Source organism: Theropithecus gelada, chromosome 1 (genome assembly GCF_003255815.1).
Source record: "Theropithecus gelada isolate Dixy chromosome 1, Tgel_1.0, whole genome shotgun sequence".
Taxonomy (NCBI): Eukaryota; Metazoa; Chordata; class Mammalia; order Primates; family Cercopithecidae; genus Theropithecus; species Theropithecus gelada.
The window spans coordinates 155,477,787-155,503,541 of NC_037668.1; the positions used below are offsets into that span (position 1 = coordinate 155,477,787).

Sequence of the window (25,755 nt, forward strand, 5' to 3'; positions counted from 1 at the left end):
TTGAGTCTCACAATTACCCTGTGAGATACATGACCTTAATTTTACCTATAAATAAACAGACTTAAGGGAGTGAGGTCAACTGTCCAAGGGTAGCAATATGAATTTAACCCTTCAGATTTTTAATTCAGGGATAGATACCTTCTATGATATATGTACGAAGCAAGCTTTCCAATATTATTTCCAAAATTGTTTTCCAGTATTATAATATATTATAATAACTTTTTACTTCCATTGAATAAATAATTTTTATGACAACTAGAAACAGTTAATTCAAGGGTAAAAAAGTTACTCCTCCTTTATTTTTAAAATTTTAATTAATTAATTGATTATTATTATTTTTTTAGACGGAGTCTTGCTCTGTCACCAGGCTGGAATGCAGTGGCGCGATCTCAGCTCACTGCAACCTCCACCGCCTGGGTTCAAGTGATTCCCCTGCCTCAGCCTCCCAAGTAACTGGGATTACAGGCATGCGCCACCATGCCCAGCTAATTTTTTGTATTTTAGTAGAGGCGGGGTTTCACCATGTTGGCCAAGATGGTCTCGATCTCCTAACCTCGTGATCTGCCCGCCTCGGCCTCCCAAAGTGCTGGGATTACAGGCGTGAGCCACCGCACCTGGCCAATTTTTTTTGTTGTTTAAGACAGGGTCTTGCTCTGTCACCCAGGCTGGTGTGCAGTGGTGCAATCTTGGCTCACTGCAGCCTTGATCTCCCAGGCTCAAGCGATCCTTCCACCTCACTGTCCTGAGTAGCTGGCACTACAGGCTCAAGCCACCACGCCTGGCTAATTTTTTAATTTTTTGTAGAGTCAGGGTCTCACTTTGTTGCCCAGGCTGGTCTTGAAATCCTGGGCTCAAGTGATCCTCCCACCTCAGACTCCTAAAGTGTTGGAATTACAGGCATGAGATACTGTTCCTGGCCCTACTCCTATACTAATTACTTGCTTCTTGGAATAAAACATGGCATTAAGTAAGTCTGTGAGAACTATTTTAAGAAAATTTAAGGTGGCATTATTATTTCAGATTTCTTTTCAAGTTTTTAGTTTACGGCATTAACAGCTTTAATTTTAGCTAAGTATAAAGAAGCTGGGCCGGGTGCGGTGGCTCACGCCTGTAATCCCAGCACTTTGGGAGGCCAAGGCAGATGGATCACCTGAGGTCAGGAGCTTGAGATCAGCTTGATCAACATGGTGAAACCCGTCTCTACTAAAAATACAAAATAATAGCTGGGTGTGGTGGTGGGTGCCTGGAGTCCCAGCTACTCAGGAGGCTGAGGCAGGAGAACTGCTTGAACCTGGGAGGTGGAGGTTGCAGTGAGCCGAGATTGTGCCATCGCACTCCAGCCTGGGCGACAAGAACAGAACTCTGTCTCCCCGCCAAAAAAAGCTGCCACTTTCCCAGTTTACCTCTTACAGGGACCAACAATTTAGAGGTATATTGGGTGACAATTTCACTATCCTCCCATCACCTACCCTGGCCCTGTTGAACTGGGAGAGAGATCTGGAGAGAGAACAGTAACAGGTATAACATGCATACAGTCAGGGCAGAGGTATGCCATCTAGCTTTTCTTTCTTAGTATCCAGGGTAAACTGCAAACTGTTCCTTATTCTGTTTGTCCTGGTAAGAGCAAAACCCATTCCATCTAAAAAAAAGTCTCTACTGGCAGTACTGGGTTATAATTTTAAAGGAGAAAAAATGTGAAGTAATAGTTTCTTCTTAAATTGTTAAGGGAGAAAGAAGGAAAATATAGAAGTAAATAAAATAGTTCATAGTACTGCATGCAGATAGAAAACACATTATTCTTCAGTTAACAATAGCTATACACATTCCTGTTCATATTTGTGAACATTACTCGCTTTTAAAGGCCCTGTAACCTTTTTTGGCATTAAAAGATGATAGAGATAATTTATTTTGCAGACACTATGAAAAATTAAAAGTTCTGTCACCTTACTATTAATACTTTGAATTTCAAATTTTTCTACTTCCCAAATGACTGGAAATAGAAAACATGAAACAGATTAGCTGATGATTACACCATTTCATTTTGATTGGTTAAGACTAAATGATAGGATTGAAGTCCCTAGTACTGAGAGTCCCAAAAGTAAAGAAAACATTAGAATTTAAAAAGTTATTTTTCACTCACTGGGTGGTCTATTTGCTGCCAAATTTTTGAAGTGGCTGCCTTTTATCACTTCTGCTGATAGTCTTCCAGTTGTGGCATTATAAAGCAGGCCAATAAGAATTTCTGGAACTGAGCCGTGTTCAAGAGACTGACATGAGGATGTACTTTCACTACATGACATTTCTGACATGCTCATTTGGGAGTCACAGCCCTGTAATCAATAATAAAATTTTTATAGTATTTTGCAAGAGAGATATATTGTTATGCCATGTTTATTTGGATTAGGTAAGTAAATCGCAATAAAGATGAGTTGCAAACCAAACCAAACCAAACACCAGATTAGAATTATCGTCCTTAGCATATTTTAGCCCCTGGATTTCTTTTCATTATATAAAAGCCAAAGAAGTAATAGGAAATGAGAAGACTTCACAAATCCCTGCATATTTATATACAAATCAGATAAATGTTTCTTAAACTTATAGATGTTAATAAACTGTTTTCTGAATATGAGAAATTATTGTTTAAAGACTATCAACCTTAAACGACTGACAAAGATTTAGACTCAATACATCAAATGTCCTAACTGTGCCTTTAAATAAACAAAACAGAACTACCTGCTATTAATAAGCCAACATCTAAAACACAGAGATATAGAAAAGTTGAACAATATGTGAAAAATTAATCATGTAAAAAATAATCAAACAAATTGATGTGGTTACATTAGTATCAGTCAGGGTTGGCTTTAAGGCAATAATCACCACTAGAGATGAAGAAGTATATGAAATAATGATAAAACACTGAAATTACTAAAAAGTAAAATAACCCCAAATTTGGATGCATTTAATAACATGGACTCAAAATACAGAAAGCAAAAATGGCCAGAACTAGAAAGAGAAATACAGAAATCCATAATCACTGGGGACATAAGCACACTTCCCTCAGTAACTGACCAAATGGGCGGACAAATAAGTACCATAAGGATGTAGAAGATCTGAACATCACAATAAGCAAAATTGACCTAACAGTCACATGCAGAATATTACACCTAATAACTACAAAATATAATTTTCCCCAGTACACAGAATTTTTAAATTAAAGCAAATAATAATTTCAAATGAAAATTATTCATAATGTTTTTGACTGATTAGAAACCCAAACTCTGTTCTAGAGGAGAATAAAATATCTATATTTTTTGGAAATTAAAGGTATACTTTTAGTAACTAAATAATAGAAATAGGTGATTTGAAAGACTAATAAAATGAATAAACTTCTGGAAAGTCCAATTAAGAAAAAAAGAAGGGACAAATAACAATGATCAGGAATGAAGAAGGAGACATCACTATATATTCTACAGACCATGAAAAAAATAAGAGGATAGGATGAACAAGTTTCTTCTAGTAAATTTGAAATTTGAATGAAATATACCAGCGATCTCCAACCTTTTTGGCACCAGCGACCAGTTTCCTGGAAGACAGTTTTTCCATGGACAGGGTGTAGAGGGTAATCTAATGCTGCCACTGATCTCACAGGAGGCTGAGCTCAGGCTGTAATGTTCACTAGCCCACTGCTGCTCACCTCCTGCTGTGTGGCACCCATTCCCAACAGGCCATGGACTAGTACTGGTCTGCGTCCAGGGGGTTGGAGACCTCTGAAATAGACATCTTTCTAGAAAGTTATTAACAACCAAAAGACACGGTGGAAGACTGTTCAGAAACAGTCTTACTAAAGAAATTTAATTTGTAATTAAAAGCCTTTCCAAAATACACATACCAAACAAAATAAGAAACTTTGGCCTAGATGGCTTCACTAGTGAATTCTAATTAATAATGCTAGCCTTACACAAACTCTTTCAGATAGTAGAGAAAGAGAAACCACTCCTCAACTTCCTTTAAGAATTTAGCAAAATATTAAAACCAAAATCTAATAAGGGCATTATAAAAAAGAAAAAGTTTCTCATTCATGAATCTAGATGAAAAAATCCTAAATACACTATTAGCAAACCAAATCTAGCAACATGCAACATCATACGTAATAGCAAAAAATGTTAATGTTTCCCCTTTGAAATTGCCAACTATTACTACTTTTAGTCAACACTGTAGTGGAGATACCAGCTAGTGAAGAAGACAATAAAAGGAAATAAAAAGTATAATGATTTGGAAGGGGACTAGATTTTTTTAAAAAGCCCTTATGTGCAGATTACATAATTATGTACACAGGAATAAATCTACAGATGAACAGCAGTTGTATACAAAGGTAAAATGTAGAAATCCATACATTACTATAGATCAGAAGCAAATAGAAAATAAAATGTATTAAAATAGCATTTATTATGGCATTTAAATATAAAATATGTAGGAATAAATGTAACAAATGATATGCAAGGCCTCGATACAGAAAACTATGAACATTACTGAGAGAAATCAAAAAGTACTATATAAACTGTTACTGTACTAGAAAGCTCAATTTTGTAACATTCTCTCCAAATTAATCAATAGATTAAATTCAATTCTAATAAAAATATCAGCAGGTTTCTTTGAATTGTTTGACTTCATCAGTAATCAGGGGAATGGAAATGAAAACTACAAGGTAACACTACACAACAAACAGATGAGCTAAAAGAATACCAAGTGTGGTGAGGACAAAGCACTGAGAACTATCATAGTTCTCTTGTAGAAATGTGAAGTGATACCAATTTTTTAAATGTTATAAATACACATACGCTATGAGCTGGCAGTTCCACTCCTACATACATACCCATCAGAAATATGTGCAATGTTTATCAAGAGACATATGAAAGAATGTTCATAGCAGCATTATTCATATTGGATCCAAGCAATAGAATGGATAAATAATTTGTACTGAGTTCATAACAGCATACTATACAGCAATGAAAACCAATTATAACTACATTTACAAATGTGATTGTAAGTAAAACATGTTGGGCCCAAAAGGATACCTAGCTGCATAATTCCATTTATGTAAAGTAACAAAAACAAACAAAAAATCAAACAACCCAAAAACCAAAACCTCAAACCAAGCAGAACTAAACCATTATGTTCCCGATGTATTAATAGGTGGTAACATTACAAAGAAAAGCAAAAAAGTAATTAACATAAAGTAAAAATTGTAGTTAACTCTGGAGGTGGGAGAGAAGAACAGTGATTGGGAAGGGCAGGATGGGAGTTTCTGGGGTTACTGAGACACTGTTTCTTTCCTCGACCTGGATGGTAATTACATGGGTTTTGCTTAGTGATAAATGGGTTGTACATTTGCATTTTTTACCCTTTTCTAATGTGTGTTGGGTTTTGCAAGAAAGATTTAAGAAAAGAATTACATGATGAAAAGACACAGTATACACAAATGAATATACAATGATAAAAATAAATATACAGAACTTTCTTTGAAGATTCCCAAAGAGATCCAGTCCATGAATTAAAAAGGAAAGAAAAAAGACACTAACACTATTCCGTATAACAATGTAGTTAAAAAAAATTTAAATGTTTTATAAGAATCTTCGAGTTTAAACCTACTACTGGCTGAAGAAGTAATGAAGGAGAATGAATACATACCTGGAGCCTGAACAAATTTGTTGGACTAATATACTAAGGCTAAAATCTCATATTTTTAACTCTAGACTGCAGAGTGGAAGCCAAAAGGAATACACATTTTATATTCTTAAATCATGGGTACACAAAACACATAGTTTGGTATGTTTTCATGACAGTTGGAGACGAAAACAATTTTAGTAAGTTTCAATTAGGATATATCATCACTTATGAAAATAGTGTCACAAACATGCTTGAGCACATTTGGTGCATTTGTTACATTAGGCTATTATACTAGCAGCATCTGTTAGAATATTGTTAGATACATTTTTCACAATATAGTATTTTCCACATTAACCTACTGTCAGATAAGATGTGAACCTAATAGCTGCTTATACACAGAAGTCATACTGCCACTTTTGAGAAAAAAAGCAATGCCCAAAGAAAGCGATGGAAAGTCCTTTCTCGATCCTAAGGAAAACACTCCCCACTTCACTGCTGTGAAAATCATTACCTTCAAGTCCAACCAAAAAGCAAGAGCATTAAGATCCTTGTTAATCACATTCTATTTTAGTAAGCCCTGCTGAAATATAGTGCTGTTTAAATAACACAAGAAACTATTACCTAGAAGAGTTCATTATGAATTTACACCCTAGAAAAAGTGCTAATCTCATGTCCCTTCCACTGACATTAGTGTAACTGCCCATTCAATATTGGTAGAGTTGTGGCACTCCAAGGAGATCACTCAGTACAAGAAAAGCAGTAAAAAATAGCTAAACAGAATCACTGTAGTAAAAAAAAAAAAGTTACGGGCTTTCGCCTATAATTTCAGCTACTTGGGAGGCTGACAGAGGAGAATCACTTGACCCCAGGAGTTCTAGACCAGCCTGGGCAACATAGCGAGATCTGTCTCAAAAACAACCAACCTCAAATTAAATATCGACACTATCTGCCCAAATGGCATCTTTCCTCAGACTACTCCTCAGGGCATGCTGCTCCATTCAGTGTATATTCAGGAATCTCCATCTACTCCCTCTGCAGATCTCATCACTAATTTATAACTGGGGCTTGCCTAGGTAGCAGTAGCTGCAGGTGATTAATGCAAAGTCAAACAAATTCCAATCATAACTAGGTCTACTTAAAGGAATAGTCCCACAGGCTCCCCAAAGTAAAACTTCTTCCCATCTTGCATAATATTTTACTTCTTTTTAATATTTCCCCTCCTTCCCCCTGAGTCTTCTGCCCTAGGGTAAAGGATTACAAGTAATTCTGTGAAAGTGAAGTATATGTAATTTTTAGAGGAATGAATATATGCTATATGTTTACCATAACCAGAATTAGTGGTTAAGGTAGCCATTACATTTCCTTAATGGTGTGAATAGGTTAAAATCAGGTGGAAGCTTGTAAATACATAGAGAAAAAACAATATGATTAAAAATACAATATAATTCCTATTAAGTAAACAACTAGGCTTTTTATTAATATTAAATTACTGCCAGCTTACTTGTAACTACTTATGCTCAATATTTTTTAAGGTGAAACCACTGAACTGTACAATGATCATTACTATAATTGAATTACCTATTGAATAGTGTCTGTGGAACTTAATTCTCACTGTGTCTGGAAGATAGCATTCAGTTTTTATTTATGTGTGAAATACTTCCATCATACTTTTCTGAAAATGGGGCGATCACAGAGGGTGCTGAAGTTAAAACAAGGGAAGTCACCTGCTGCAAAGTCAGAGCTGCCACTAATGATGAACTTCATCTCTAGCAGCAAGGATTCCTCCTCAGGGCCCTCTCCTAGCCCCAGGGAACTAGGTAAGGAGGAGATCACCAGAGGCAATTTCAGGAGAGAGGAAGAAAGAGCGTAATTGCTCCAAATCCCACCTCCTTTCCATCCTCCACACTGTTAGTCTAGCGTAAAGGAGAGCCAGGCTGGGTTTTAGTAGGGTTTGTAAAAACACTGAGTGTATCAAAAGGATAGTCTACTGGAGTGAACAGTGGCTTTGTACAGTTTGTACACAGGTAGCTTCTGGCACTCATTGATCCAGGCCTCAACCCATGTCACTAGGAACCAGTTCTCCTTTATCCATTTCTCAGGTTTGTTTCCCAAATTTGGCTTCATTCTCTGGCACACTTTTCCCTCCTAGTTGCCAGCAGCTCTGAGTGTCATGGGAAAGAGGAAGACAGCATCCTACTTGCTCAAACCCAAATCCTGGAACTTGCTGCTTAGAGCCCATGAGATTTAATTCTAGGGCTTTGGAATAAAGTCTGCTTCAGCAGAACACAGGGGCAGGTTAGTCTCCCAACCAAAATCTGGGTACGGTGTGCATAAGAAAGATATGAATGCTAGGCAGAAAAAACAGACGTCAACTACAGAGCCCATTCAACTGAGTTGTCTGTCCCTGCTTTTTCCCCCTTGGTCTTCAGTGAGGACTGTTATCCACATTACTGGAGAGCAGGTGATGTTGTTGCTGTTGCTCCAATTGTAAGTACCCTCCACAGGCTCTTGCTGTGCAGTTATTAGCCTTGCAGGAGCCGAGGAGGATGAAAAGATGGTTCAATGAAACGGAATCATGATGCTACTACACTCATGGAGCACGGCTCTGACATTCAGGTTAGGTAAGGAAGAGTCACAATAAAAGCAGAAAATGATCACTTTTTCTTTCATAAGCCCTACATATTAACACTAAAAATTAACATATCTGATAAGATTTAAGAAAAGAAAAATGAATCATAGAACATTCACATAAATAACCATAATAACAGAATACTTTATCAGCGTTTGACCATAGCATCATGTGGAAATGGTCATAAAAATCCCTGCTATGATCTGCTGTGTGCAGTGGCTCACACCTGTAATCCCAGCACTTTGGGAGGCTGAGGCAGACAGATCACTTGAGGTCACGAGATTGAGACCAGCCTGGCCAATATGGTGAAACATTGTCACTACTAAAAATACAAAAATTAGTCAGGTGTGGTGGCAGGCGCCTGTAATCCCAGCTACTCGGGAGGTTGAGGCACGAGAATTGCTTGAACCTGCGAGGTGGATGTTGTAGTGAGCCAAGATCATGCCATTGTACTCCAGCCTGGTCGACAGAGTGAGACTCCGTCTCAAAAAAAAAAAAATTCCTGCTATAATAAAAATTTATGTATATATATGTATATATACATATGCACTTTTTTGCTCTATTCAATATGAACATATTTAATTAGCATTTCTGCTTATGAGATTGGTTTATAAAGTTTGTAAGTTTCTTTTCTCACGGTCTCCTGAAACAATACCTATTTGAAGAATATATATGTATAAATATAGGCATATGTGTATATTTTTTGCTGAATTATTTTAAAATGCTTAATTTAGGGTTTCTGCATATATGTTTATAAATGAGATTGGTTTATAATTTTCTCATGTTATTCTTGTCTAGTTGGTGTCAAAATTATACAAGCCTCGAAAGAGAAGTTAGATACCTTTCCTTTTCATTCTCTGAAATAGCTTATATAACAGAAGTTATTTGTTCACTGAAGTTGGGTAAAACTTGCTTCTGAAACTCGACCATCTTTTTTTCCTCTTTCTTTTAAGAGGACTCTGGCTACTGGCTGAATTTCTTTAATGATAATCAGTCTTTTCATGTTTTCTATTACTCTTAAATCACTTTTTAGACATTTGTATGTTTCAAGAAAAGTGCACATTTTATTTGTTTTCAAATTTATTTTCCTAGAGTCATTCTCTTAAAATTCTGAGCTCTCCACTGAATTGGTGGTTATGTCCTCCTTTTAATTTGACATATTTTTCTTTCTTTCTTGTTCAACAACTCCAGGGGTGTTATCTATTTTTATTAGTAATCTCAAAGAACCAGATTTTGTTTATGTTAAACTTCTTTACAATTTTTCTTTAATTTCTACTCTGTTTCCCCTTTCTAACTTCTTGAGTTGAAGAATGCTTATAGCCGATCAATTTGCCTCATTCTTATGTTCTTAGAAATAAATTTAAGGCTAGACATTTCCTTATAATACTGATAGGGGCTGAAATCCACAAATTTAGGTATTTTCATTTGTGTTTGTGCCTAAATATTTCCAATTTTAATTATGCTTTAGTCTCTGACGCTGAGTTGACTTAGAAAGTTTTTTTTTGGTTTGAGTATTGAAAAATATAGATTTTGGGGGGTTGGAGTGAGAGGGTTGCCTCTTTTACTCTCTTACCTCCTATTACTTTAATCCTCAGTCATAGAGTTCTAGCTAAATGCACTTCTTGCTATTCCTTGAACACAACACACGCACTCTGGGCTCAGGATAGGCTGTTCCATCCGCTCGCGGTGTTCTTTCCTCAGATTTGTACATGGTTAACTCCCTCACCTCTTTCAAGTCTTTGCTCATATATCACATTCCCAATGAGCCTTATACCTTGACCCTTATTTAATATTACACCTCCTTTTTCACTAGCACTCTTAATTCTGCTCACCCTGTTTCTCCCTCCACCCCCCAGTACTTACCTCTTTCTCACATACCTTATACTTATTGTATGTATTACGTTTATCTCTCTTCTCTACCTAGAATTAAGTTTCATGCAAGCCAAAATTTATATCTGTTTTTCATTAATGTATACTGAATACCTAGAACAACACCTAGCATGTAGTATATTATACTACTGCACTGCCTTCTGGCCTTTGTTGTAGCTGTTGAGAAGTCTGCTGTTGGTCACACTGTTGTTCCCTTGTATCTTATCTGGTTGCTTTTATCATTTTGTCTGGTATTTTATCCTTTCACTGTAATTTTTATGGGTGTGGACTCAGTTTTAATAATCCTGTGTAAAACTTCTAATTTCTCAATCTGATGATCTATGTATTTTAAATATTATCTTTCGTTTTTTCTAGTCTCACATTCTGGAGTCCTTATTAGAAAATATGCTTAACATTCCTATTCCACTCTCCAAAACTTTTTCATATTTTTCATTGAGTCTATTTTTAACGACTTTTTTCATTCTAGAAGTTCAATATGGCCCTTATTTAAATTAACCTCTTTTCCCATATTGTCTTATTCTTTTTTTTTGTAGTTTCTATTACTTCTTTTATTTCTTTATTCTATTAAAGCATATTTATTTTATAACCTCTTTCACAGAGCCCTATTAGTTCTAGAGCTGCCAACACATCTTTCTCTTGCGTCTACTGTCATTCATGGTGGACCAATTCTTCCTGCTCATACTTTTTAAAATGTGAGTTCATCTTCATTGGAAATTATTTTTTTCTGTGGGAATTGTATGTGGGAAATGTATATGTATACATACATATAGTATGTATGTAGTATATATACTACATATGTATGCCATACATACATATATAGGCCATGCATACTACATATAGTATATATGTAGTATATACATACTTCCTTGATTTCTTACCAGTCTATCACATTTCTGAAAATTTCAAAAACCTTCTTTCTCTGAGATAATCTGAGTCACTGCTCACACATATTGGGTTGCTAAATAGTAAAGCCTGTATCCCAGGAATGCTCTCACATTTACACCTGGGGCAGAAAACCAACAGTATCCATTATACTCTAGTACCTAATATACTGTTTACATTGTGTTTAATAGTTTTTAGAAACACTCATATTCATCTTATAATCCTAATTCATTTTATTTGTGACCAGACTTCAGGCCAGTTGCAAAAAGTAATAAATAGGCCATATACTGTTTTTTCTTTTTTTTTGAGACCAAGTCTCACTCTGTTGCCCAGGCTGGAGTGCAGTGGCGTGATTGCACTGCAACCTCTGCCTCCTGCGTTCAGGTGATTCTCCTGCCTCAGCCTCCTGAGTGGCTGGGACTACAGGCATGAGCCAACATGCCTGGTTAATTTTTGTATTTTTAGTACAGATGGGGTTTCATCGCATTGGCCAGGCTGGTCTTGAACTCCCGACCTCAGGTGATCTGCCCACCTCAGCCTCCCAAAGTGCTGGGATTACAGATGTGAGCCACCATGCCCGGCCATACTGTTTTTTATTTTACTGAAGGAAACAGAATAGACTAGAAATAAAGTTGTTATTTGGAGACTCAGCAGTAGAAAAGTATATTCAATGTCTGTTCAGCACAAGCACTGTACTAGGGAATAGATGAACTGATTTCAAGGCAGACTATGAAAAACTGCCTTTAGAGATTTTATGGGAGAAAATATGTGGATGTGATCAACTCTGGATAACAGAAACAATATTCCAGAGTTACCTAAAGTTGGTCCTAATAGGATTTCAGCAGGCATAGGGAAGGGCATTTCACACAAAGAAAGTATGAGCTAAGCCCCAAAAGTGGGTATCACATTTGCTAAATGTAAATGGATCTGGAGTGGCATGTGTTTATGGGGAGGGAGTGGAAAATGTAGATGGAAAGGAAGGATGAAGCCAAATTTTATTCACCCAACACTGTATGAATATTTCTATTAGAGACTTTCTGTCCTGTAACTGTTGCTTTGTCTATCTTTCCCACTAGACTGTGAGTCCCTTGAGGGCAGAACTTTTGTTTTATTCATCTTTGTATGTCCTCAAATTAGTACAGTGCCTATCATTCAGCAGGCACTTAATAAATATTGCTGAATGAAAATAATGAATCATGGAAGACATGAAATGCGGTGGTAAGAGAAGTTGGACCTACTCTACAAGTAGTGGAAGCAAGAGAGGCATTTTGAACTGGGGAGTAACATGCTCAGATAGACCTCTTCAAAAAATAAGGCCAAATATGCTGCATGACTGAATGCTTGAGCAGGGATCACAACTTACTTAGCTGTGCTAGTGACAGATAAGTCTTTACTTGAGATAACACTTGCTTTGTGCACATTTTATATCCCGAGCAAAAAATTGCAATTTTTTACCCTGTAGCAAAACATAGACTTAAAAATATCTGTTTTATTATAATCAATCTTAGTGATCTAGACATGTTATAGTTGGAGTAATCATGTAAGATTTTTCTAACCTAATAGCTTTAGCACATACTAAGAACTATAAATTTTGCTTCAAAATTAATGTAGCTGACTTCCTTGATTTCTTCCTAGTCTATCACATTTCTGAAAATTTCAAAAGTCTCTTTCTCTGAGATATCTGAATCACTGCTGACACATATTGGGTTGCTAAATAGTAAAGACTCTATATCCCAGAAATGCTCTCACATTTACACCTGGGGGAAGTGTGAGCTTTTTAAATTGGTCACTCAGCATATAGAGTGTTAGAATCAGTTATTCCTATGCAAGTTGATATATCCAATTATATGTTCCCTTTAATTAATTTATTTTAAATGAGATGATTTGAATCTGTTTTTAATATAAATATGTTTTTATTATTGGAAAACTAAATAGAAATAAATTAAATTATTAATATAACAGCCCCAAATAATTTCTAAATGTCTTCTATATTTTGGATTATAATTATCCATAGACTACTGGTTTTCCAACAGTGGTTAGTGAAATCTACTGAATTTCATTTTTAAAATACAATTTTAACTATTTAAAAATTAAAATAAAAACAATACAAGTACATAAATGAGTAATAAAATAGAGGCAACACAGTGTACTCAGAAGGAAAGGAAACTTTGCAGCCAGATGTACTGGGGTCTGTTACAGGACTGTGACTTTAGTAAGGTATTTAGCATCTCCATACTTCAGTTATCTAAAAAATGTGAAATAACTATCTACTTCCTTAATAGTTACACCACTTGTTAACATATTAGGGAACACATTGTACTGCAAATAAATTTAATGTATTATTTTTTGTATCTTGGACTAAAGATTTACCTGTCATTTCTGTTTAATTGAGAATATTTGAAGTTTAAAGAGCAAGCTGTCAAAAAAAGTTATCATTTGTAACTCCTTATCTATACGAATCAGAATTTTCTCTAAAATGCATAATTAAAATAAAAGAAATATGTTGCACTGGATTTCAGAGCTGCAGCAAGACGAAAACGTATTAGCAGCAATTGCATAATTGTAGGTGCCTGTGCTTTGGACAGAGTAAGACAGTTGAATTTATGAATAAGCTCTAACTTTTTGCCATCTGTGTGACATTGGACATGTTTTAAAAGTTCCTTGAGACTCGATTTCCTCATCTATAAAAATAATATAGTAATAGTACTTTCTAGAAAATTTCATTCTCAATTTTTTGTTCATCAAAACCACCCTATCATTTTCAGCATCAGATGTTACAAGTAAATATTATAAAATAAGATTTCTGTTAGTAAAATACCACTTTTCTCTGCCTTACACGTTTGAGTTATAAATAATATTTCATTTGAAATAAAGGGTTTGAATGCTTGAAAAGCCATGAACTATACTACCTTTATATCCTATTTCTGAACGGTCATTCAAATGACCACATTTTACACATTGTAAGATTGTGCTGCCCCCTGCTGACCCAGTTTCTCCAAAATATTTTGAGTCTTCAGTTAAGTCAAAACTTACAGGATTACAGTTAAGTAACTCTCTAGCAGGCTGAGGACGTAATAATATAGATGGTAAAATATTGAATATAGCACTAAATAATATATGACATTTTTCAAGATATTAAAGTATAAACTATTGATGGTGGGAGCAAATGAATATAATATACTCCCAAATGTGTAATATTTAACAAATGTAGATACCCAAGTAACTATTATAATTGCCATTGTTTACAGTGCTGCTGACACCTGGAGAAAAATTAGCAAAATATACACATTTGTGGCTAAAATTAAGTATTCAGTAATTATTTCCCTGTTTCTTCCACTGAATTAATAGCAACTTGATCTTCATTTCCCTACATTAGAATGGCATTTGTTTTTGGCTAGCTGTAATGTTTTAAAATTACACTTTTCATGCATTACCTTTTCCAACTTTTGGGCATCTTCTCTTTTTTAATCTCACATGACCAACCAGATAAACACTGGTGATTTTTCCTCCAGATAGTATCTCAAAATAGGCTCTTCCTTACTACTAAAACTCCTCTAATAGAGGAGTTATTATCTAATAGTGCAAAAAGTACTTGACAAATCAAAAGAACTAGGAGCAGTTCTACCTGTTTCTAGCCCTAAGCCTTGGAGGTAATTGATCTACTGAAAGTCTCATTTTTCTCCATTACAAAACAGAGATTCATGTTCATGTCCTCTCAAGTGATAAAATTACGTGAGCAAACACATAAGTGTTTTAAAAATAGATCACTATATTTCTATAATGCAATTTCATCTTAGTTATCTTTTCCCCATTCTGGTGCTTCTTGTACACCATTTGAGTTATAAATAATATTTCATTTGAAATAAACGGTTTGAATGCTTGAAAAGTTTTTAAACATTACCTGTGTAGTGGATGCAGACAGTGGGAAATGGGGGAGGAAGGGGTGCAGAGAACAGGCACAGGAGAGGTCTCCTATGCTCAGTCAGGTCATCCTTCATGTCAGCTCAATCTGTTACTTACTTTTAAATCTTTGAACTTTTGGCCTTGTAACTTTCTTCTGGTAATGTTCCTAGTTTTCCTTAACTGAACGGCCATTTTGGATCAGTTCATCACTACAGTTCACCAATCTCCATGCCAGCATATGGACATCAGACACTGGTAAACTAGACTACCATACACCTGGCTTTTGTGGTGACATACCTCTATTCAAAAACGGTTATAGGCAGAATGGTGAAGTAAGGACCTCTGAAAGTCTGCTCCTCTATAAAAGCAACATGAACACTGGCAAACATTGTCAAAAAAAAAAAAAACTTTTTCAGAACTCTGAACTAACTAAAGGCCTGCAACATTCCAAGGAGTGTTTATTCAAGAAAAATGGCTGAATACTCTGAGAAATACAAGGTTTGTGGCATTTTAAATGTACCCTATTCCCATTACCCTCTCCCCAGTTCGCTGGTAGTGTTGAAAGCCAACACTTTCAACTGTGAAATCCAACAGCAATCAGTGGCAATTGTTTAACACTGCAGCCACCAAAGAAGCAGTTCTGGCCAATGAAAAAATAAGAGCAAAATCTAGGGAATGAAAAGTTAATAGGGATCTCTGAAAAGTTCTAACGCATTTCTGGAAATCTAGCAGTCCATGCACATGTGCAAAGCTATGTGCATGCCCAGAAAAAAACTTGAGAAGGTCCTAGTCTCATAACTCTAGCTGATCTTGTTGCTCTGTGCATGCAGAAAGTGAAAGATAAGGCACAGTTGTAAACTGACTCCAGGAGTATTGAAGGCATGGCTCAATACACGCAGAACCCCTCAGCAAAGACTTAATGAAATCTCTGTCCAGTTGTTAGCTGGCCACTAATGTTAACTGGGATGCACATGACAATAATATAGACTTTACAAAATCCAAGAAAGTCATCAAACAAAGAGGAATGACAACAACAAACAGCAACAATAAACCGTGGGAGCGACTAGTCTAGGAGAATGTCTTTGTCAAGGCATTCAGATTGGAAGTGAAGAATTAAAACTACCTCTATTCACAGATGACATGATCTCCTATGCAGTAAATCCTAACATACACACGAAGAAAATAACTACTAGAACTAATGAATATGCTCAGCAAAGCTTCAGGATTTGTGATCAATATACAAAAATCAATTTTATCTCTTTACACTAGAAATAAACAATGAAAAAACAAAATTAAGAAAACAATTCCATTCACAATAGCATCAACATGAATAGAATACTTAGGAATGTATTTAATAAAACTGTAAAACCTGTATTACATTGAAAGTTACAAAACATTTTTGAAAGAAATCAAAGAAGTCCCAAATAAATGAAAAGACATCTCATGCTAATAGATTGGAAGACTTAAATTGTTAAGATGGTAATACAGCCCAAAGTACCGATCAAACAGATTCGAAGCAATCCCTATCAAAATTGCAATGGCCTTCCTTTTTTTTTTTTTTTTTTTTTTTTTTGCAGAAACAAAGAATTCAATCCTAAAATTTACATGTCCTAAAAATTCATATGTAAACGCAAAGGACCCAGAATAGCCAAAACAATCTTGAAAAACAATAACAAAGTTGGAGGACTCACATTTCCCAATTTTAAAACTTACTATAAAGCTTTAATAATCAAGACGGTGTGGTACTGGCAGAAGGATAGACAAATAGATCAAGAGACTATAATTGACAGTCCAGAAATAAAAACTTACATTCATGGGCAATTCATTTTCAACAAGGGTGCCAACACAAATAAATGAAAAAAGAATTTTTTTTAACAAATGGTGTTGGGACAACTGGATATTCACATGTAAAAGTATTAATTTGGACCTCTCCCCTCACACCGTATAAAAAATCTAAAGAGCTAAAACCATAAAACTACTAGAAGAAAACATAGTAGTAAATCTTTATCTTATATTAGGCAATGGTTTCATAGATAAGACACTAACAGTACAAGCAACAAAAGGAAAAATCAATGAGCTGAATTCTCAAAATTAAGAACTTTGTACTTCATAGAACATCATCAAGTAAAAAGACAGGCAGAATGGGAGGAAATATTATCAAATCACTTATCTTATAAAGGACTTATTTCCAGAATATGTAAAGAACTCTTACATCTCAAAAATAAAGAGACAAATAAGCCAATTTCAAAAATAGGCAAAGGATTTTAATAGAAATTTATCCAAAGAAGATAAATGAATGGTCAATAATCACATGAAAAGATGCTCAACATCATTAGTCATTAGGGAAACACAAATCAAAACCATAATAAGATACTACTTTATATCCAGTAGGATAGCTTACATAAAAAGATAATAACAAGTGTTGAAGAGAATGTGGAGAAACTGAAACTCTCATACATTGCTGGTGGGACAGTAAAATGGTGCACCTACTTTGAAAAACTGTTTGGTAGTTCCTAGAAATGTTAAGAATAAATACAGCTCTAGAACTAGATATATACTCAAGAGAAATGAAACTATATGTCTACACAACTTGTACACAAATGTTCATAGCAGCATTATTCATAAAGCCAAAAATGGAAACAACCCAAATGTCAATGAATGAAAAGACAAACAAAATGTGGTATATCCATACAAAGAATATTATTAAGTCCCCAAAAAACAATGAAGTATGGATATGTGATAAAACATGAATAAGCCTTGAAAACGTCATGCTAAGTAAAAGTCATCAAACACAAAAAGCCACATATTGTATGATTCGATTCATATAAAATGTGCAGAAGAGGCAAAACCATAGGACAAAAAATTGGTTAGTGGTTGCCAGGAGGTGTAACTCTTAATGGCTACAGAGTTTTGGTTGGGGGGCGGGGGATAATAAAAATATTGTGAAATTAAATCATGGTGATGGCTGCACAACTATATGAATATTCTAAAAATCATGACTTTTATACTATAAAAGGGTGAATTTTATGATCTGTGAATCATGTCTCAATAGTTATGAAAAATTACAGGATCCCTATTTCAGAATAATATAATCTTAGAATCTCAAAGATAATTTAATCTAGTGGTTTTCAAAGAGTTGTAGTAAAAGTACCCTTTTGGTTAGACATGGTGGCTCACACCTGTAATCCTAGCAGGAGTTCGAGACCAACCTGGGGAACATGGCAAAACCCCATCTCCACTAAAAATACAAAAAAAGAAAATTAGCCAGGCGTGGTGGTGCACGTATGTAGTCCCAGTTACTCGGGAGGCTGAGGCATGAGAATTGTTTAAACACGGGGGGTGGAGGTTACAGTGAGCTGAGATTGCACCACTGCACTCCAACCTGGGTGACAGAGCAAGACTCTGTCTCAAAAAAAAAAAAAAAAAAAAAGTACTATTAAAAGAAATAAAATATTATTCGAATTCCACATTCAAATACATGAAACAGTTAAGTATAGCATTGTATTAGTATATGTTTATTACCGAGTCAAATTTATAACAGGTTGTTTGAATAAAAAATGAAATTTGATATTTAGGTTTGTAGGTAACAGTTTTGGCATCCAGTGTTTGTGTTTTATTTTATGTATATCAATAAAGAGCTGATAAGTTGTGAATTACCTTGCCTTGCAATGTCAGAATATTAATTGATTGAACTGACCAAGAAAATTGAAAGATAAAGTTAGGGAACATTACAGAAACTTTTTAAGTTAAACCATTACTATAATGATTGTTTATAATTAAAGAAAATTACCCTGATTTTATGCAAATAATTAAAACTACCTGATTTTTTTAAATATAGAAAAAGCACTGACTGTGATGCATGTATAATTTTTATGGCAGACATATATAGGACTAAATTAAACAATATATAGTGATTAAACAATATATCAACACCAAGCTATAATATTCCCAAGTCACAATTATAAGAATTTCAAATATATAGAGAGATATGGGAGAAGTGGCTTTATTAGTAAGTCTATAGAAGAAAAAAAGAGTAGATAGTGAGTGATACGGTTTGGCTGTGTCCCCACCCAAATCTCATCTTGAACTGTAGCTCCCATAATCCCCACATGTTATGGGAGGGAACCGGTGGGAGATAATTGAATCATGGGGATGGGTTTTTCCTGTGCTGTTCTCTTGGTAGTAAATAAGTCTCACGAGATCTGATGGTTTTATAAAGGGCAGTTCCCCTGCATAGGCTCTCTTGCTTGTCACCATGTAAGATGTGACTTTGCTCCTCATTTGCCTCCACCATGATTGTGAGACTTCCCCAGTCATGTGCAACGATGAGTCCATTAAACTTCTTTTTCTTTATAAATTACGCAGCCTCAGTATGTCTTTATTAGCGGTGTGAGAATGGACTAATACAGTGAGTTAACATGTAAACAGTTTCCAATATATTAAAATTTAATACACATGTGTTTATAATTATGATTTTTTTTTTTTACAATTTTAAACTATAATTTTAAAAACAAGTTGGGAGCAGTGGCTCACGCCTGTAATCCCAGCATGTTGGGAGGCCAACGTGGGCAGATCACAAAGTCAGGAGTTTAAGACCAGCTTGACCAACATGGTGGAACCCTGTCTCTACTAAAAATACAAAAATTAGTCAGGCATGGTAGCACGTACCTGTAATTCCATCTACTCAGGAAGCGGAGGCAGGAGAATCGCTTGAACCCCGGGGGCGGAGGTTGCAGTGAGGCAAGATCGCGCCACCACACTCCAGCCTGGGCAACAAGAGCAAAACTCCATTTCAAAAAAAAAAAGAAATTTGAAGCAAACATTTCCCAGAGCATTTCTGGAGAACATGGTTCAAATCTACCTATTTTACCTAACATATTTACCTTAGAAATGAGAAAAATAAGGCCTGGAGAGTTTAAATACCTTTCTGAAAGTTTTAACATATCTAGTTGTTCTGGAGAAAATGGACTAGGACTCAGGATTCTGGACTCTTAATTCGAATGGTCTTTTTACTAAGAAGTCTAAATCCCTTATTCTGTTTTTGAGGATCTTTATAATCTGGCTTCATCCTCATATTCACTTTCATTATTTTTCCCTCTATAATTCACAAGAGTAGTGAGGTCCCCACATTTCTACCAAGGAAGAGCGCCAGTGGGATGGTGATGATTTTTGGTGGGGGTGTGGCAACTGCCCATCAAGAATGTGAGCATAGGAGGTGAAGGAGGCTGTGTCCTACGAGTTTACCTTTCAAATCTGGGGCCCACATCTGCCTCCTCTTCAGAGTTCCCGTTATTGTTTGGGCCTTCAGACGGGATTGATACAAATTACAAAACTGGGTAAGTCCCTTCAAATCTGCCCATACTCTGACAGAAATTCATTTGTATAAAATTTTGAAGCACATGTTACCAGGATCCATGAGGCACTCTTGCAGATTGTGGTTCAGTCTGAAGCTCCTGCCATCTGACTGTACCATATTCTCCCTCTCAGCAATGTTTCAACTGCTAATCATCTAGTGAGGCCTGCTCCGTTAGTGAAGATTTCCACCTGGCTCATAGATTCCCCTGCACCCTAACGTCTCTCTGACTTAATGTGACTTAAGGTGAATTAAATTTCCACATGAATGATCCTTCTAACAGTCTGCACACTAAGTTATTTGATTTTCTCTTCTCTAATGACTTCTCCCTCCCAGTCTCACGTTATTTCTTGGGCCTCGACATCACCAGAGGCTACGGTGAGGTCTTTGCCAAAATTACTAAGTAAAACAGGTGCTGACTACAACCTCTTTTTTCTAATGTAAGTTGCTCACTCAACTGCTCTCACAACTCCATGCTTTGACTGCACCTTCAGTCCTTGACACTATATTTTTTGTTCATCAGCCCCTTCTTGTCCTTACTTCTTCCTCCATCAAGCTGGCATTCCAAGCTGCCAAAACGCTAACCTTGGAAGAACCAATTAACTCCTTGATTGCACTAGGAAAAGCAACACAATGGGATGAATTGGAACTTTGGCCATCATCTGGCTATACTTACAATCTAGTTATACTTCTCGGGTAAATTTATTTTTCCATTTTCCCAATTATTATAAATCTTCCATTTTCTAAAATCAGCTGACCCAGTTCCATTCTCCTAAAATCACTGACCCCGTTCCCTTTCTCCTTACTCATTCCTGCCTCCTGCTTCTTTCTCTCTCACACACACTCATGCATGCACACACACCTCTCAATATGTGGAAACTTCCTCAACTTCCTGTGAAAATATCTACAAACTTTCTGACATCTGGATTCTCTTCTTCTTTCTTACCATTGTAAGAGGAGGCATCCCTTGTATTTCAGACCAATTTCTCCACCTGCTATCTGGATCCTATTTTCTATAGGCTTCTTGTCTCACATCCTAAATATCATGCTTCAATGAATTTGTCTCAGCCATATTTAAATATACTTAAGTCTCACTCATAGTTTAAATATTCATTTTGAATCCCAAACTATCTATGACCAGGGAAAGAAGTACTGGAAGAAATCAAGCAGAACAATTCCCAGAACTCATATAGGCCTGAGAATAATTCACATTCTGAATAAAGTGTAGAAAACATAATATATGGGGCACTGAGTTGAGTACTTAGAAGGAAATTGCCTGAGTAGTGGGGTCAAATTTGCCCTAGAATAAATAATGTCTAGTTTTCTAAAGCAAAACTTAAAAGCAAGCCTCAAAAGGATCAAAATGTTTTCAAGTTGCCTGATTGCATCCAAAAAGCTCAAAAGTATGAGAAAACAAAATAATTTAGCACCCAACAATGTAAAATCTACAATATCCAGGATACATTAAAAATTATCAAGCATGCAAAGAAGAAGGAAAATAAAACCCATATTAAGGGAAAAAAGTCAATCGATAAAAACTGATCCAGAAACAAAACAGATGATAGAATTTGTAGACATGGACCTTAAAACAGCTATTATAAATATGTCCCATGGTTCAAGACAATAGAAGAAAACATGGTATTGTTAAGAAGAGACAGAGACTATATAAAATAGACCCACATTTAACTTATAGAGACTGAAAAATATATCTGAGATGAGAAATACGCTGGACTGGATTACCAACATAGAAAATGCACAGGACAAGATCAATGAACCCAGACATAGCAATAGAAGATCTAAAATCAAACCACAGAGGAAAAAAAAGACAGGGAAGCCAGGTGCGGTGGCTCATGCCTGTAATCCCAGCACTTTGGGAGGGTGAGGCCAGTGGATCACTTGAGGCCAGGAGTTCGAGACCAACCTGGCCAACATGGCAAAACCCTGTCTCTACTAAAAATACAAAAAATTAGCCAGGTGTGGTGGTGCATGCCTGTAATCCTAGGTATGCGGGAGGCTGAGGTAGGAGAATCACTTGAACCTGGGAGGTGGAGGTTACAGTGAGCCGAGATTGTGCCACTGTATTCCAGCCTGGGTGACAGATTGAGACTCCGTTTTTGAAAAAAAAAAAAAAAAAAGGGAAAAAAATTAAGAACACAGCATTAGTGAGTTTTGGGACAACTTCAAAGGGTCTCATATGTATGTATCAGAGTTTCAGAAAGGGGTTATGTGGCCAGAATTCATATTTGAAGAAGTATTGGCAAAAGGTTCCCTTTAATTAAAACTACAAATCCAAACCGCTGAGAAACTCAGTGAACCCAGATCGACAAGACGACATATGTATGATGAGGTTATGGCTCCTAGCTTTATCAACAATTTTACAGTGGTACTGTAAAATGATTTAGAAATGGAGGAGGAGGAAAAGCATGTTTAGAGGTAGAGGCAGAAAGGAGTTCAATATTGTATATGGTGAGTTTAAGGACTAAAAGTATGAAGCTTTAAAGGTATACTGTGTGTGAAAACACACTGTAAACAGTTGAAGTGTTTTACAAATTATTTAAGTATGTGTTCAACTAAGGCAAGAAACTCAGGGCTCCATTTCATTAATACTAATGATGATGCTAAGCTTAAAACTGTAAAACTTAGATACAGATGTTCGAATAAATAAGAGTAAGGCATAGTTAAGAATAAGATAATCAAAACGGGGTGTGGTGGCTCACACCTGTAATCCCAGCACTTTGGGAGGCTGAAGCGGGTGGATCGCTTGAGCCCAGGAGTTCAAGACGAGCCCTGGAAACATAGTGAGACTCCTGTCTCTACAAAAAAAAAAAAAAAAAAAAAAAAATTAAAAATCAGCTGGGTGTGGTGGCATGCACCTGTGGTCTCAGCTACTCAGGAGGCTGAGGTGGGAGGATCGCTTGAGCCTGGGAGGTTGAGGCTGCAGTGAGCCATGACTGCACCACTGCCCTCCAGCCTGGGTGACAGAGCAAGACCTTATCTCCAGCCTGGGTGACAGAACAAGATTCCGTCTCAAACAAAACAAAACAAAAACCAAAAACCAAAAAAACAAAACAACAACAACTAAACCTAACCAACCAAATTGTTGTAACTATGTGCCAACCTTATATGAATAATGTTGTAATCCTGTCAAAAGTGCCTCTGTCTCTGCCTATACAAATGAAACTTTAACTTTCCTACTTTGGAGTGCCAACTCCATTTCTATGGAGTTGGTGTTTCTGAGTGGTCCATCCCCACACTTCACACTTGAACAAGCTCTCCAAAAAAAAAAAAAAAAAAAAAGAGTAAATAAGACAATCAGATGTGAATAAGGTATCTTTTGGGCTAGGTTCTCAAAAATAAACCATCAGACAGTTGCCAAAAAAAGTCAAAATTAGCACTCGGCAATAGGATTCTTAGAAATTTTTATTTGCCTCCACCTTCCACAAGAAGCAAAAGGAATACTTCAGGAAATACAGAGATTTGATCTTCCTGTCAGTTCCCTTGGGAATGGATAAGTGAATATATTAATAAAATATGGAAGGCAAGAGAAAATACTAACTAATACACTGGACACCACTATCAGATTCACCGTTACTGGCACCACTATTGGCTAACTCTAGCTACTCAATCAGATTTAAGCATTTACTGGTGTACTCTGCTATCAAATGAAATAAACCTGTTTGCTATACAATATCTATTAACTCATTTCTTATTATACTTTCAGTAAATACGAAGAGCAGGATATGAATCTGAGGACTTCTCCAGTGAAAATAGCTTCTGGTATAAATCTGAGATTATCACAAAAGCTGCACCTATCATATTATAGGAATAATAAGTGTTGAAGAACCTATATCCCAGTGGAATACAGCAAAAGTCATTACCTCCCAAACTGAGTCTGATTCTCCAGAGAACCTGACCTGAGGTCAACTGCTAAGATGCTTCGCTAGAAATACATGTGCACTTTCAGAAAGTTCTCCTCCTAGGAAGGGGTATAACTGCAACATTAGGACTGTAACATATGAACATGTCTATTAATTAAAAGAAGGTACTACCTTTTGAAGTTAGTTATCCTCCAGCTGGCTTATGGAAAGGTCCTCTGACCATTGTGGGAAAATAAAAAGATCAGAGTAAGATATAATAAATTCAGAGAATGGTGTACAGATTTACAAAAGCTCCTACCCAGTCAAAGTGTGGGAATGAAGTCAGGTTTTACAAGGTTTTAGAAAAAAAATCTCAGAAAAAAAGTAAGAGGTATAGTTAGATCGTAAATGGCGGATTTAAGGCAGCTACACAAGAATCCAGAAGAGACGCCAGGGACTTGTCAGTACCGGGGATAGTTCCACCACTCAGTTTCTGTCTTTAATCTCAGAAGGCCAAAAATTACATCTAGTTGCAATACTCTGAAGATTATACTTGGTGGCCATTTCATAGACATCTGGAAAAGGGAAATATCTGAATTATCTGAAACATAAAATATGGCCACATCTGTATAACGGTCAATATAAGTTAGTGGCTATCATTGTGTGTGTGTGTGTATACATCTGTGTACACATCTGTGTACACACACACACACCCATATATATATATATATATATATAAAATCATCATCTTAGACTTTATAGAGGGACTGTCCAGGGGTCATTAACTTACAAAACCAATTAAGGGTGATGAAATAATCTGTACAATAAACCCCTATGATACAAGTTTACCTATAAAACAAACCTGCACATGTACCCCTGAGCTTAAAATAAATGTTAAAAAAATCGGGGGCATGCCCAAGATGGCTGAATACGAACAGCTCCAGCCTCCAGCTCCCAGCGTGAGTCACACAGAAGACGGAGGATTTCTGCATTTTCAACTGAGGTACCGGGTTCACCTCACTGGGGCGTGTTGGACAGTTGGTGCTAGTCCGCGGGTGCAGAGCAATCAGCGAGAGCTGAAGCAGGGCGAGGCATCGCCTCACTTGGGAAGGGCAAGGGGGAAGGGAATTCCTTTTCTTAGCCAAAGGAAAACCTAGAAAATCGGGTAACTCCCACCCTAATACTGTGCTTTACCAAGGGTCTTAGCAAACTGCACACCAGGAAATTATATCCCACACCTGGCCCGGAGGGTCCCACGCCCATGGAGCCTCCCTTATTGCTAGCACAGCAGTCTGAGATCTAACTGCAAGGCAGCTGCGAGGCTGGGAAGGGGTGCCCGCCATTGCTGAGGCTTAAGTAGGTAAACGAAGCTGCTGGGAAGCTCGAATTGGGTGGAGCCCACCACAGCTCAAGGAGGCCTGCCTGCCTCTGTAGAATCCTCCTCTGGGGACAGGGCATAGCTAAACAAAAAGCAGCAGGAACCTCGGCAGAGGTAAATGTCCCTGTCTGACAGCTTTGAAGACAGCAGTGGATCTCCCAGAACGGAGGTTGAGATCTGAGAACGGACAGACTGC

At 36.5% G+C, this 25,755-nt stretch overlaps 1 protein-coding gene across 5 annotated transcripts in view; it reads right to left on the bottom strand.

Moving 5' to 3' along the window:
- The window catches only part of SYT14 (synaptotagmin 14), a 216,707-nt gene that overhangs the window by 4,476 nt on the left and 186,476 nt on the right, over nucleotides 1-25,755 (bottom strand). For all 5 annotated transcript variants that reach the window (XM_025399223.1, XM_025399213.1, XM_025399245.1 and 2 more), the window contains one exon: nucleotides 2,141-2,330. In XM_025399223.1, coding sequence (XP_025255008.1) covers nucleotides 2,141-2,330 — 190 coding nt within the window. The remainder of the gene's footprint in view (nucleotides 1-2,140; nucleotides 2,331-25,755) is intronic.